The sequence below is a fragment of the Hipposideros armiger genome, unplaced genomic scaffold (assembly GCF_001890085.2).
Source record: "Hipposideros armiger isolate ML-2016 unplaced genomic scaffold, ASM189008v1 scaffold_466, whole genome shotgun sequence".
NCBI classification, from domain to species: Eukaryota; Metazoa; Chordata; class Mammalia; order Chiroptera; family Hipposideridae; genus Hipposideros; species Hipposideros armiger.
The window spans coordinates 640,199-654,966 of record NW_017731816.1 but is presented as its reverse complement, the minus strand read 5'-3'; the positions used below and the strand labels follow the sequence as shown (position 1 = coordinate 654,966).

General features: G+C 49.1%; 2 protein-coding genes across 3 annotated transcripts in view; both read right to left on the bottom strand.

Annotated features, from left to right (window-relative positions):
- Window positions 1-3,913, bottom strand: part of LGALS4 (galectin 4) — a 14,353-nt gene extending 10,440 nt beyond the window's left edge. Inside the window, exons 1-3 of the mRNA XM_019666257.1 lie at window positions 3,791-3,913; window positions 3,361-3,449; window positions 1,858-2,062 (exon numbers count right to left, since the gene is read on the bottom strand). Coding sequence (XP_019521802.1) covers window positions 1,858-2,062; window positions 3,361-3,449; window positions 3,791-3,835 — 339 coding nt within the window. The 5' untranslated portion in view covers window positions 3,836-3,913. The remainder of the gene's footprint in view (window positions 1-1,857; window positions 2,063-3,360; window positions 3,450-3,790) is intronic.
- A 1,174-nt stretch (window positions 3,914-5,087) lies between these two features.
- ECH1 (enoyl-CoA hydratase 1) lies at window positions 5,088-11,772 on the bottom strand. 2 transcript variants are annotated; one of them, XM_019666230.1, is made up of 10 exons: window positions 11,620-11,726; window positions 11,000-11,207; window positions 10,764-10,852; window positions 7,198-7,322; window positions 7,065-7,113; window positions 6,807-6,871; window positions 6,168-6,238; window positions 6,006-6,077; window positions 5,575-5,725; window positions 5,088-5,396 (listed from the first exon to the last, which is right to left on the bottom strand). In XM_019666230.1, exons 1-10 carry the CDS (start codon window positions 11,669-11,671, stop codon window positions 5,292-5,294), a joined length of 987 nt encoding a protein of 328 aa, XP_019521775.1. In that variant the 5' UTR covers window positions 11,672-11,726; the 3' UTR covers window positions 5,088-5,291. The 2 variants fall into 2 exon arrangements, with proteins under 2 accessions (XP_019521775.1, XP_019521776.1); XM_019666231.1 differs by lacking the exon at window positions 11,000-11,207 and having other exon boundaries at window positions 11,620-11,772.
- Between the last annotated feature and the right edge of the window lie 2,996 nt (window positions 11,773-14,768).

Sequence of the window (14,768 nt, the reverse complement as noted above, 5' to 3'; positions counted from 1 at the left end):
ACAAGTAGACTGAAGAACAAAAACGATAGCAACTTGTCTGTTCCCCTTCCCCCAATTCCCCAGCACTGTTCCCATCCCCCCAATTCCCCAAAAAAATCTTAAAAAAAAAAACAAAAAACCCAGCAAGGTATGTCAGAGGCATATGTCTGTGTAGAGCTTTGCCTTGTAATCATATTTCAGTGTACTTTAAGTCATCACAGTTCTAGTTACAGTGCTAAGCAATGGCCAAGAGCCAGCTCCACAGGACTGAGTGCTCCTCCATGTTAAGCACTTTATGTAGTGATATTAACACGGTGATTCTCTCAACAGCTCCATGAGGCAGGACAAGGAATTGTCCCTATTTTTTGAGAAAGCGGAGGCTCCATGGGGTAGAGTGACCAACTCAAGGTCACACACTGGGGAGTGGCAAAGCCCAGACACAAATCCTGATCTGTCCAACCTCAAACCCGGATGTTAATCACCAGTGATGAGGTTAGAAATCTGGTGCCCAGAGGAAAGTAAATAAAGTCCAGGTAGGCTGTCCAGCCCTGCAGTTCCCTTCTAGGAGACTCCTCGCATGGGTTATGTGGGATGTATGTGCACAGGATGTGCAGGACAGTGTCAGTATGGGGAGCCAGAAGCAGGGACGGAGGGAACTCAGAGCAGGGATGCCGGGAGTCCTGCACAATCATCAGAAGGCACAGACCAGGTGTGACAGGGCAACATGGGGGCTCTGACTTAAAATTGATGAGTGAGAAAAGCAGATGGGACAGTGCAGCTCTGAGTACGTGTGTACTTAAAAAAAACAAAGGCACAGAAACACATCCAGGCTAAGAGAAGCCAGGGTAAAGGCCACTCCTAGGGATGAGGGGACTAGGGGGGACTGGAGGGGGTCCCTGGGGTTGGAGGGGTTCTGTTTCAGGACCTAGGTGCTGGTTACACAGATGTGTGTTCCTTGTGAAAAAATGTGAGCTGTGTACATATGGCGTGCACTTTTCTGTACTGGGGTCACACTTCAACAGCACACAAAAAAAATACTTATACAATAGTAACCAGTCACAATGTGTGGGCTTCGTTTGGATCCAGATTCAAACAAACAAACTGTAGAAAACAAAAAACATAGCATTTATGAAATGACTGGAATGCTGACTGGATATGTGGTGAACCAAGGAAGGGCTGCTAATTTTTTAGGTATGATAATGGTATTGTGACTGTGTTTATAAAAACTGAATAAAATTGTATAATATCTGGGATTTGCTTTTAAATAATATGGAGGGAGGGGCAGCTGGTTAGCTCAGCTGGTTAGAGTGCAATGCTCATAACACCAAGGTTGCCAGTTTGATCCCCGCGTGGGCCACGGATTGAAACAACTACTTGACTTGGAGCTGATGGGTCCTGGAAAAACACACTCTTCCCCAATAAAAAAAAAAGAGGGTCTCTCAAAGATTAAAAAAAAAAATAATAATAATAATAATAATAATAATAATAATAATAATATGGAGGGAAAATGTGAGGTAAGGATGAAAGCAGAGACCTCAAGTTGACAACTATTGCAGCTGGCCAAGGAGCTTAAGGGTTCACCGTACCCCGTGCTTCCTTTTGTGTGTCTGTGTTTGGAGTTCTTTATACTAACAAAAATATACATGTCGCAAGAACACAAAGGAACAAGATGATATACGTTAAACCTATTAGAAGCCACTCTGCAGTGGAGGAATGGGGATGAGAAAAAGAGATAAAAGACAAAATTTTTAATAGGCAGTAAAGAAGAAAAAGAAAAAAGTGAGGCAGGAGGGAAGGAAGGAGGGGGAAGAGAGGAGAAAAAGGAGAGGGGGGAGGGAAAGAGGGGAGGCCCCAGGAGACCCCGCCCCCAGCTCTGACCTTGTAGTGTTCCGCCATGACCATGAATACCAGCTCGAAGGGGGTACCCTTGTGGAAGGGCATGCTCCTTATCTTCTCCTCCTTGCCCCACTGGCCTCCCTGCTGCGCATTGAAGACCACCTTGTCCCAGCCATCAAACCGGGGATTGAAGTGGAAGGCAATGTCGGACCCGGAGCCCTGTCCCACCATGAAGTTCACGGAGAACCTGGAGGGAATCGAAGGGCTGTTCCCCTGGCCTGCCAGCCCAGGGAATCCAGCTGTGCCCCACCCTGTTCCAAGGTCTCTGACCGGGAGACCTTGGCTCTGTTGACCCAACACAGGAGGGAGAGGTCTTGCCCCTGAATTCCAGCAGGCAGATCACCAATGCCACCCCTTCACTCACTCCCTTTCCTTACTAGACCCCTCCCCATTTCCTCCAACTTCAAATAGGGACTGCCACTGGGACTTCTGTGTTTCAGCCTTGGTCACCATGGGCCAGGCACTGGCCTAAGATGTAGGGTTCCTACATCTATCAGTTCAGGCCTCTCTGCTCCCTCCCTGGCCATTCCCCACAGGCACCTTGTGAACACCCAAATCAGAGCACCTCCCCTTATGCCAGCACCCCCCCGAGTTATTCCATGAGGCAGGCACACACCTGTCACAGGGCTTTTGCACTGGCTGTTCTTTCTGCCTGGATTGCCCTTTCCTCAGATACACCCCAGGCTCCCTCTCTCACCTCCTTCAGGTCTTTGCTGAAATGTTCCCTTCCCAGGGAGGCCTTCCCTGGCCACCCTATTTAAAGGGAGAATGACACACCCCTCCCACTCGCATCCACTACCCATCTCCCTTTCCTCCTTATCTATCTCCATAGCACTTATCAGTATTTGCTATACCATATATTTGACTTATTTATCTTTCTCCTCTACTAGGGTGTCATCTCCATGAGGGCAGTGATCTTTGTCCTGTTGACTGCTCCGTCCCCAGTGCCCAGGCAGAGAGTGGGCACTCAATAAGCAAAGAAACAATGAACAAAGAAGCAACAATCCTGTTATTATCACCATTTTAAGGCCATAAAAAAAAAAGCTAAGGCTTATTAATATTTTAGTGCTTACTTTCCAACGCTACGCCTTTTACACACTGAATCCTCAAAACAACCCCATTTTACAGATGGAAAACTAAAGCCCAGAATGGTACAGTGACTTTCCCAGTCACACAGCTGGTAAGTGACAGAGCTGGCCCAGCTCTGGGCCTGTGATCTTCATTCATGCTATCACAGCCATCATTTCCAATCTAATGGCTCAAGTCTGGGGCTACCTCCCATGGTGAGCCTCCCTAGCCCCTCTCAATGCCCAAAGCTCCCCTCCTGATCTGATCACCAAGCCCTGGACTCCCCAGACCAGAGTTGGTCTTCAGGTGTGGTGGCATAGAGCCCCTCCCAAACCAGGGCGGAGGAAGGGAAGAGGCCAGAAGACCCCTGTTTATAGGCTCTCTCCTACCCTAGCCTGGCCTGGGGGAGGGTCTTACCTCTTCATGTGCTCACTTGCCACTCCTTGGATGTAAATGGACATTCCCACGCTGAGACCACCAGGGATGGGCTTGTTGTAGGGCAGAGTCTGTAGAAAAGGCCAGGTGAAGGGCCTCAAAGGCCATCCACCTATTGCAGCCTTTACCCCTCATTGAGAAGCCCCCCCACTCCCTTAAGCAAGAGAGAGGAAACTTAAGGGGTGAGGGGTTGGCATGAAGATGAAGAGAGCCGAGAGTTAGATATGGACATAAATAGCCTGAGTGGCAGGGTGGGAGTAAATCAAACCTCAGGGGCAGTATTGGGTAAATCAGGTCCACGGGTCAGTTAGGCACCTCTGAGGTTTAGGGTGAGAGTAAATTGGTGTGTGGGGGTCAGAGTGGAGCTAAGCCATGGCCTGGGTTGAAGCCTGGGCCTGGGCGGGTTTCTTACCGGGTTGTAGGTGGGCTGGTAGCCCGGTGCAGGAACATAGGTCATCTTGAGAGGCTGGGCTGGTGGCTGATCCTGTGAGAAGAGCTGCAGGAGTGGGGAATGGTGACAGATGGCTTGCTCTTATACCTGAGGATAAGGGAGTGGCCGGCACGTCAGAGTCCACGGGGACTCTCTTCTGGGCATCGCAGGCTCATGTCTTCTGCTAGGGCAGCCCCCAGTCTCCCGAGGTTCTCCCACCAGCCTAAGTGGTAACTAGCCAGAACCCAGATCATCTGGGCCAGGCCTGGGGGACTCAGGTCAGGGACCCCTCCTCTAGACCTTTCTGCAGAGAGGAAGTACTAGTGAACTTTGGCCTTGCCGAGCCTTATCTGAATCCATAAAACCCTGCCCAAAGCTTTGTTAGCAGAGGGAGGGTGAGGCCAGGTGGGTTGGGCAGGGCAGAGCTGTAGGAGTAGCCCAGGACAGGTGGGCAATGGAAGCAAGTGAAAGCAGGGAGGGACTGGGTGCTCTTGACACTTCAGAAACTATCAAAGGACCAAAATTGATTGTGTGCCTACTACATGCCTTTACCATGACTTTCTATTGTATACATAGTGGTTTAGATCACTGACTTCTGCAGCAAGAGGTTCTGGGTTCAAATCCTGCCTCTGCCACTTCCTGGCATCAATGCTTTAACCTCAATTTGCCCATTTATGAAATGGAGATATTAATAGTATCAACCTCATAGGGTCCTTGAAATGCATCACTAAGTTAATAAATGCTCAGAACAGGACTTGGCATATATTGGGTTGTCGGAAAAGTCATGACGCATTTTTGCAACAAAAAATAGAAAAAATACGGCATAACTTTTCCGACAACCCAATAGCAGGCATTAAATTAATGCTTGGTCTCTTGAATTCATTCCAAACATAAATCCAGGATGGTGGAATTATATGTGGATGAGAAAACCCAAAGCTTAAAGAAATGAGGTAGTTGGCCAGAGACAGGGTAGCAATGGACCCTAGCACCAGATCCCACTATGCAGTGAGGGGACCAGGCAGGGTGAGCACCACCCTCAAGCCTGGAGCAGGCAGAGACCATCTGTAGCCTTTCCACCCAGTCAGAGCCATGTGACTTTTGCTTACTCCATCCCTGCCATACTTTCTATCGGCCATGGCCTGCCCACTGCCAGCTCTGAACGGTCATCACCTGAGTGGCTCCCATTCCCATTGGTCAAAGCTCTCTCCCCAACCTTCAGCACAACTGCGGTCCTTGGAGCCCCCCAGGCATTTCCCCTTTCTCCAATAAGAACACCAGATTCTTGACATAGCTTTATTGTTCATGGGGCAAACATAAGGCCCTGGGCATGAAGAAATCAGTGTCATAAAGTTATGAACTGGTAGACTGCGTGAGAAGCAGCGAGGTGACTATCTTCACTAATCCTCTCTCTGTAGATGAGGAAGCACAGGCACAAGGTGGGACAAGGCCAGACCCCAGGCCAGGGCCTAGGACGTGGGGGCTCTCAGAGCTTGGAGAAGGTAACACTCTTCAGTTCCTTCTTCTCCATTGCGGCCTGGACAGACTTAACGATGTCCTGGGTTTGCAGCATGCTCATGTTCCAGGAAGTCTGGATAAGAGGGCAGTGGGTAATGGAAAGAAAAGGGAAAGACGAGTTGGACGAGTTGGACGAATGCAAAACAGGGGACATAGAGCACCAGAGGACAAGGCCTGCAGAGGCCTCTGAGCCCTGATTGGCTGCTCTGGCATCAGAGAAAGGCCGTGATTGGTTGGATGGAGAGCCTCACCATGTAGTTAAGGCCCTCAGCCACTGAATGGTCGCGGGAGTAGAGCAGGTTGATTTTGGTGCCCTGAACTGCCACGGGGCTCTTGGTGGAAATCTCAGCCGCCAGGGTGAAGGCCGCGTCAAGCATGACTTCCTTGTCTGGGAACATCCGGCTGGGAATGAAGGGATGAAGGGCATCAGGAATCAGGGAGCGGGGTCTAAGAAGGGTTCTCTTCCCTGCCTCTCACAGAAGTAGCCATTCACAGTAGAAAGATGAAGATACCCTCTTTCTGAAATGGACCAATCAGTGCAGGGAACAAGATTCCAGAATAAAGAACTGAGCACTCAGAGAGAGGAAGCTACTTGGAATCCACGAGTGAGGATCTACTGGGATCAAGAGAGCCCCACCCAGGCCTGGCTGACCCTGAGCAAAGCCACAGGCTGTGGCCCTACCTGACCAGCCCACTGTCCAGAGCTTCGTCAGCCATCATCTTGCGAGCGGTGAAGGCCAGCTCATTGACCAGGCTGCAGGAGGACAGGACATATCAGGGGACAGCCGTAATTACGGGACAGGAGATACCCTGTGCTCACCTCCCTCAGGCTCCCCTGACCCACCTCTGGTTCCCGATGACTCTGGGCAGACGCTGCAGTGTTCCCACATCAGCCGCCAGACCTATATCCACCTCCTGGGGGGGGAGCAATCACATCAGTACTTGTTTTCTGCACAGTATGGCCCCCCCATGCGACCTCAATGCCAATGAAATTCTGTACGTGCTGTAGAGGTCCCACTCCACCCCACTTCAGACACCTCTCCCGCAATACTCCATTCCATTCCCATCCACGTACTTTCACCCATGGGGGTTTCTTCAGTCTACAATAGAGTCCACCTTCCAATTCCTCTGCCCTCCCAGTTCTTTGGGGTCAGCCATGTCTATCTCCCGAGGGACCTTAATCCTGTTCACTTCATGCCCTTTACCGCATCCACGGGCTCCATCCTGCCTCCTGCCCTCTCCAGCACTGACCCCATGACGTGGCACCCCAGCCTCACCTGAACTGCATGACTTACCCTTGACTTCCATGACCAAGCCTTATTTTTAAGGGTCAATTCTGATTAACTCTTCCATGAAGACCTCCAGGCTTCCTCTAGACCCCTCTCCCCACCCCAGCCCCTGAGCCTGCACTGCCCCCACTCTGTCATTATTGCCCAGCTCTAAGTAGGACCCGAGGAAACAGAAACTCAGAAGGATGGCTCACCTTCACCTGGAAGAAAGCATCCTGGGCACAGTACCGGATGTCACAGGCGGTGATGAGGTCCACACCTGGGAGGTAGAGACCAGGGACACTAAAACAACCACGAGGACCAAACCCTCCTCTTAGGTTGTGAGGTTGCACCTTTGGACAAGGTCTAGCAACAGATATGAGGCTGGAGGCCATTGGCTGAGGCAGAAGGGCAGCAGCCAATAGGTACCTAGCCAGAGAGAGTGCCTGGGTAGGTGGTGGACACAGACTCACCTCCACCAATGCAGCCCCCGTGGATGGCGGCGATTACAGGCTTAGGGCACTGGAAGGGTACAGGAGGGGCAGGGTCAGGGCTGGCCCAGGACAGGTGGGCAGGAGGGAAGCCCTGCCAGTCCCCCAGAGTCACCTTCTCAATGACGCTGAATGTCTCTTGGTATTTGGCGATGAGGCCACGGAGGTACCAGCTGATGCGGGATGCATCATCTCCTTGGGGTTGAAGGAGGTCTGAAGCCATGTCCATGAGGTCAATACCTGGTGGGGAGGGGTGAAGAGGCTCACATAGCCTCCCAGGCCCTACCTATTGCCGCAGCTAGAGGTCAGAACCCAGGATCAGCTGATTCGAACCCCCAAACCAGCACAGTGGAGAAAGCAACTCACAGAGGACTTAGCGAGGGATTGCATACGGGTCGTAAAATAAATAAAATCTAACATTTATTGAGTCATCACTCACTTTGTCCTCACAGCATCTCTATGAGGTGGGTCCTATCACTATCTCCATTTGGGGGGGGGCAGTAACCTGAGGCACGGAGAGTAACTTATTTGCCCAAGGTCACATTGTCTTGTGAGTAGTGAAACTGGGCTTTCAAACCCAGAACATGCAGCAGGCTCCGGGGTCATGCTTTTCAGGTGATGTTTCCTGATACAGGAAGATGGGAGATGGAGCAATTTGGTGGGTTCCAACTGCAAGACAATCCCAAATTAGACCTTTCCTCTACTAATCAGTCTCCATGACCCCTGCTCTGGCTACCATCGCATCCCCTGGTCTCCCAGCTTCCACCCCTGCCCCCACAGCCTGTTCCCCACACACAGCCAGAGGGAACTTGTGGACAACTCAGGGCCCTCTCTTCTTCCCTCCCATCCCACTTAGAAGAAAACGCAAGGTCTTTGTCAACACCTTACCAGCCCTGCACGGACATCATTCCCAACCTACTCCTTTGGGCACACAGGCCTCCAACAGTAGTTCCAACAACACAACTCATTGCTTTCCCAGGGCCTTTGTGCTTCCCACTCCCCCTGCCCAGAACAGTCCTTCCCCTGAGACGGTCACAAGACTGATTCTGCCTTTGTCCAGGCCACTGCTCCTAGGTCACCTCCTTAGAAAGGCCCGCTCTGGCTACCCTGGCTAAATAGCAGACCCCATCACTCTCTATCTCCTTTCTCTGCCTATCTCCTACCCTGCCCTCTTGTTGTCACATAATTACGTGCTTATCTCATTTAGTGCCTGTCTCCCTTTCTAGGGTGTGAGTTCTAGGAGCAGAGGAATTTGTGTTTTTGTCCACCACTGCATCCCCAGTGACCAAACGGGGCCTAGTACACAGTAGGTGCTCAATAAGTGAACAATACAGATAACAATTCCTGCCCTCATGAAGCTGCCCTTCTGTGGGAGAAACAAATCAGAAAATACATTTTGTCAGATGGTGATAAGTACTAAAAGAAAACTGAAGGAGAGAAGTAGAGTGGAATGTGTGTGTGTGTGTGTGTGTGTGTGTGTGTGTGTGTGTGTGTGTGTGTGTGAAAGCAGTATGCAGTGAGGGCTGTTGCGGTTATTAAACTGGGTTGTCTGGGACCCTCTCACTGAAAAAGTGACATCTGAGTAAAGAGCTGAAGGAGGAAAGACACCTGGGATAAAAGAGTTCCAAATGTTAAGAATGGCCAGTGCAAAGGCCCAGTGGTAGGAATGCCCCTGGTCTGTGTGAGGACCATCAAGGAGGCCAGGGAAGCTGGAGTGGAGTAAGCAAGGGGGAAGATGGGAAGAGTCAAGGTCAGAGAGGTGACAGGGGCCAGCTGTGTGGGGCTTCGTGGGCCATGGGGCTGACTTTGGCTTTTACTCTGAGTGAGACAGAGCTATGGGACAGTTCTGAACAGAGTCGTCCTTCCTTTTCTTCCTCCTGGGCTTTTTGTCTGTCCTCTAATAATGCCAGTTAACAAACCTGAAAAGTCATTCCCATGTACAGCCACACCCCTGACTCTGAGGCTTCCTTGCCTCCACAGCTGGTTTAAATAAGCGAGACCAGAAGAGTGTTAGTTAGCTCAGGGTAGAGCTGAATTTGTGCAAGTTAAATACAGTTAAGACAGGACCCCCTGGTGTGACATTGGCCAGGTCACTCCATCCTCTGGGTCTTCGGTTTCTTCTCTGTAAAGTGTGGGTAAAACCCTCCCAAAAGTTGATGGGACTGCAAGCCTTTAAGGAGACAGAGCCCAGGGGCACTTTGCACAGTGTATGGCATCATAAGTTACTATTATTATCTCCACTTCAGTGGAGGCCTGAACCGCTTGGATCAGTCCAAGGGCGTCAGCTGCCTGCTACACCATGTCTGAGAAGCCTGCATGATTCAACAGGAGTCAAGATTACTCTCAGAACAAGCCCACCTTGGCACCTTGCGATCGCTCTTCCCACTATTTTTTTCTAGTGTACACGCCCTGCCTGAACCTGCAGACACTAGCTCTTGCAAACCCTTTAAATAAAGGGCTCCAGACCAGGGTACAAGGTGTCCCCTCCAATGTAAGAACTACTCACTGCAGAGAAGTCCTCCATCTTGTTCCCCTGTAAACTTTGAAATGTTGCAGGTATCATTCATCATCATAATGAAGTTATTTGTAATCATAAATGGTAACAGCTACATCGATAAAAGTTTTATACGTATTAATGCTTTATACATATTCACTCATTCAATCCTCACAGCAACCTGACATAGGTGTTGATATTATCTCAGTTCTGGTCAGATTAGGGAACCACAGCACAGAGAGGTGAAGGGATATTGCGCAGGAGTCACAGGTGGGAGGTGGGTGGCTGCTGGGGCCAAAGCCCATATCGCTTGCTGATCCATGAAGCATGCATGTAGCCCAGCAAAAGATATAAAAACTAAAACAGGAAACTCAACACTCTTTGGAGTTACATAATAGCATCCAGAGTTTCCACATCTTCTTCCAATATCCCAAATCCAGGCTATAGTCCAAACTTGCTCCAAATACAAAGAAACAGGAATATGAAACCCTTTTTTTCAAAAGAAAATAAACAGAGATTGACGCCAAAACAACCTAGATGATGGAATTAGGAGACAAAGATTTTAAAGCAGCCATTATAAATATGCTCAATGGCACAAAGAAAGATGTGCTCGTCATAAATTTTAAAAAAATGAAACTTCAGCAGAGAAATAAAAAATACAAAAAAAAAACCAAACAAAAAAAAGAAGAACCAAATGGAAATTTGATAACTCTAAACTAAAATAGCAGAAATTTTTAAAAAATCACTGGATGGGATCTTAAGACCAGAACAGAGATGACAAAGGGGTCAGTGAATCTGGTCAGTGGAAATTATCCAGTCTGAGGAACAGACCCGTGGGACAATCAGAAGATCTCGCAGACATGTAAAATGGAAATCAGTTCATGTGTGTTGGATAGTTGCATGAAAGCACATTATTATAACACACTTTACTGACACACACACACAAGAACAGACCCTGAGAGGCTAAGGGCCTCGGTCAGGCCACAAACCCAGGATGGAAACCCTGACTTCAGAGCCCATGATCCTGTCATGTTCTGTGGGACTATTTTCTGTATTTGAATGTTTTAAATTGTCTAAAATGATAAAAGGCGAAGTTAGAAGCTGCTGAAAACCCTAATTAAGAAACATTGTTCTGTTCCCAGGAGCAGGGGTGACTGGAGCGGGTGGGTATGGAGAGCACCTGGTACCTGCAGTGAACGTTTTTCCTGCACCAGAGATCACCACAGCCCGACAGTCAGGATCTTCCGCTATCTTGTTGAAGCACTCCACCATCTCTCTGTGGAAAAGCAAGGAGTAAAGAGCTGCGTCTTGGGTGGGAATCCCCTGACCTCATGTCCAACTGTCCCCCACAACCCATACCTGCCCAATCCCTCAAGCCCCTGCCTCCTCCTACAGGTAGGCCTCCAGGATCTACAGACCGGACCTCCAGAAAGCCTTGTTCATGGCATTCCTCTTCTCTGGCCGGTTTAGCTGTACATGCAGAACGTGTTTCTGGGCTGCTGTCACCCGAAGGGACTCATACTTGTGGTCTGGGGCTTCACTGGGGGCTGCTCTGGAGACCTCATTTTGTGCAGAAGCGCTCATGGGGCGAAGACTAAGGTTGAGACCCAGGTGGGTGGGGGCTGTCAGTCCTGGGCAGATAAAGTAAAAAAGCTTTGATGACCCCAGATTGAGGACACAGCACCTTCAAGAGCAGAAGGCACACATCTCAGTGACAAGGCTGGGGAACACGGGACCCTTAGAGACCTCGGTTTAGGGAGACACGGAGTTTAAGATTAGGGGTGCACATAACAGTGACCTCCGTCTGAGGACCACTTCAGACCCTTGATTATGGGACTAACTCAAGATTGGGGACAGTGAGCCGTCAGCAACCCGACTGTAAGACACGGGCCGATAGAACTGGGGACCCCCATGCATGGGAACACGGACTCCTGAGTTTAAGGGGATCAGACCCTGCGTGACCCCTGACAGGCCTCCTCGTCCTATGATCTCTATGAGAGCATAACAGCGCAACACACTCCCAGAGGTCAAGAGGTGACTCACGCCACATTAGCAGGTCGCGGAGTCTGTGAGAAACCGCCATCGCCGCCGCCATTGCTACTGAATTGCCAGAGTATTCCCGACAGGAAGCCAAGGGGGCGGGCACAAAAAACCACCATGTTGGGCGAGGGCATCCATGCCGCTGCCGATTGCGGTGACCACCTTCTTGCCGCCATCTTTACTAAGGGCAACCGGAAATAGCCTTCTCGGTCAGTGGGCTGAGTTACTGAACGGCTTAGAAATGGCCCCTTTGGCCCAGTAGGAACCTGGCCTAAGAAAATAGTTCACACTGCTGCAGGCCGTTCCTGTATAAAGTTCATCACAGCGCTACTTTATAATGGTATTAAAATGGGACAGCCAAGGACATAATGGCAGAATAACTGCAGCCCTGCAAGTTTGTAATCATGCACGTGTACCAAATTAACTAAAAAGGAAAAATGGTTATTTAGTAATGAGTTTACCCGTGCAAGGGAATATAAATACAGACAGACGGGCCAACACTAAACGCTGACTGTAAAATCTGTCTGAACCACCACACCACCACAAGGTCCTACTATTTTCTTTCTTATTTTTTTATGGAAAGAAAAGTAGGTTTTATTCTAGAATGCCAGCATTAAGGGAAGACAGTGGACTCCCTGTAACAAAGGCTGCTTTGCTCTCTCAATATTGCTGAAAGGTTTTATTGACACAGCAAGGAGGGGCAAAACAAAGGAAGAAGTTGGCTAGGCAACTTCAGGAAAAGGTTCTGCCTAGGGCTGGCCTAGTGGCACATTGGTTAAGAGTTGGCTTGGGACCCCAGCTCTGAGCATCAGGGCCCAGGTTTGGATCCCAGGAGGGCCAGTGACACTGTGTCCTCTACAGCTAAGATTTGGTGAACAACAGCTCGACCTGGAGCTGGGCTGCCGTTGAGTCTCAGGCAACGATGCAGGCTGCAGTGAAGCTGCAGTGGGCTGCCGTGAGCGGCTGTCCAATGGCTGCCAAGCAACTGCCTCACCCAGGAAGAGCGCAATGATAATACCAACATGGGCCAGTGAAGCCACGACGTCCTCCACAGCTAGACTGAAGAACAAAAGGACTTGTCTGTTCCCCTTTCCCGATTCCCCAACGTTGTTCCCCTCCCCCAAATCCCCAATAAAATCTTTTTTTAAAAAAAGGTGCTTCCTAGAGGCTATTCTGCCCCAGGTCAGGAGTGAACCCCATACAGATGCAGAAAACCCCTCCCAAGTTACTTGGCAGGTGTGCACACTGGTCCGCGGTCCTACTGTTTTCCGTTGTATACAAGAAACTGGGGTTGGGGAGGGAAAGTCACTAGTTCAAGGTTTCTGGGCTTCAGGAGTGCTGAAGAGGGATTTTACATGGATCTGAGGTCCATGTTAATTTGTTCAAAAAATATTTTTTGGAAAAAGCCAGTTAATCCAAGAGCATAATTGCTGTGAAACTCCTTTAAGTATGCTTACTGGGGAGACGTTCGCCAGATAGTGAACGGATGTCTCTGGGCAAACGGAATTGTAGAGAATATCTTGCCTTCTTAATGAAATGGACAGGTAGGCTTTTTTTGAAAACAGATCCAAGTTGACTACCCATTAACAGAGACCTATTATCTGTGCAATGGAAAACTCTGAAAACGAAAATACTATGCAAATACCAAGATGTGAGAAAAACAAGTAAAGATGGAGAACATTTAGTTCGGCTGGCATAAGTTATAGATGGCTGTATGTGCATAGAATACTGTTGGGAGCTGGCTGGGATCAGCCAGGGACACTGAGGCTTTAGGTTGGCAAGCTTGGGTCTCCAGGTAGATACAGGCCTGGGGTGAGCGGCCTTGCAGCAGTTTGGTGGGGACCTGTGGGACAGCGCTTCTGCCTTAAATTGCTTCCAGACAATGCAACCGCAAAGACCCCAGCTTGCTGATAGGAAAAGTTTATGGACAAAGGGACTCAGTTGCTCATGGACTATGGACTTGCAGTTTCAACATACATCACCACTCTGGGACTTTCTACCATGGACCTGCTTCACATGGTTGGGACTTTCTACTGTGGACTTGTAGACAGTTTCTATTTGCCTCAGTTTAACCTTGCCTAGCTATATCATTGGTTTATATTGTGTATAACATAGCTTGTTGCCGAGGAGAAATTGTTTCTCCTCAGCCCATGAGTTTTAGCTTTAGGGAATCGCTCCCTAAAATGAGAAAATTGCTTCCCCTTAAGAATCTTGTATACCCAATAAACGAGGTCTCAGTTTTGCCACCAGCAGACTGAGTCCCTCCTGTCCCCCCACTTTGTCTCTCTTCTATTTCTCATCTCCCACCCAATCCTCTCAGGGACCCATTTGGTGAGCTCCTGGCTGAGCAGCCAGGGGCGTTCAGTTGAGCGAGCTGGTCTCATTCATAATAAAGTATATATGCATAGACTATCTCCAGGACCTACAAAACTGCTAATGAGGAATGAAAACTGGGTGCCGGGAGACAAAGTGAGGAAATTTACTTTTTACCTGGATTGGCTTAAAAACAAAGTGTAGCAAACTTTGAAGTTTGTCTGCAAGGTGACTAGTTTCTCCTTGTCCAGAGGTTCCATTTGAAATTTCCCCTAAGCAGTTTCTTCGTCTGATAAATGCCACATGACTTCAGATGTTTATCTGTTTCATCACTTCACAGTAAATTTCCAAAGTGGGCTTTTTCAAGTGCGCGTGCATGGACAAGGCACTGTACTTTTGACTTGCTCCTCTCTACAGGCTGCCTTCCATTATGAGCCAAGGTCCTTAAATCAGGCTCCTTCCAGGTTGTTGCCCCTCATCCTGCCTCCCCACCCCCATACACAAGTTCCCATCTACCATAACTGGGACGTATCTACCATGTTGCAATCATACAGATCTTTTAACCCAGCAATTCCACTCCTAGGAATTACTTCCAGGTCAATACCAGGGAAGTCGGCTAAGGTATTTATACAGACATATAGCACAGTAGTACTGTCTTGTAGTAGCAAAGTTGGAAATTACCTTTGGGACTAGGTAAATTCTAACACACCTGTAATGGCATGGAATTAACCCCTGGTTGTTCACGAAAGGTGAAACCATTGACTCTACAAAGCGGGAGAGCATAGGGAAGTTTTTATTAAAAGCTAGGAAGAGAGAAATACTGGCAGACAGGAGTTTGC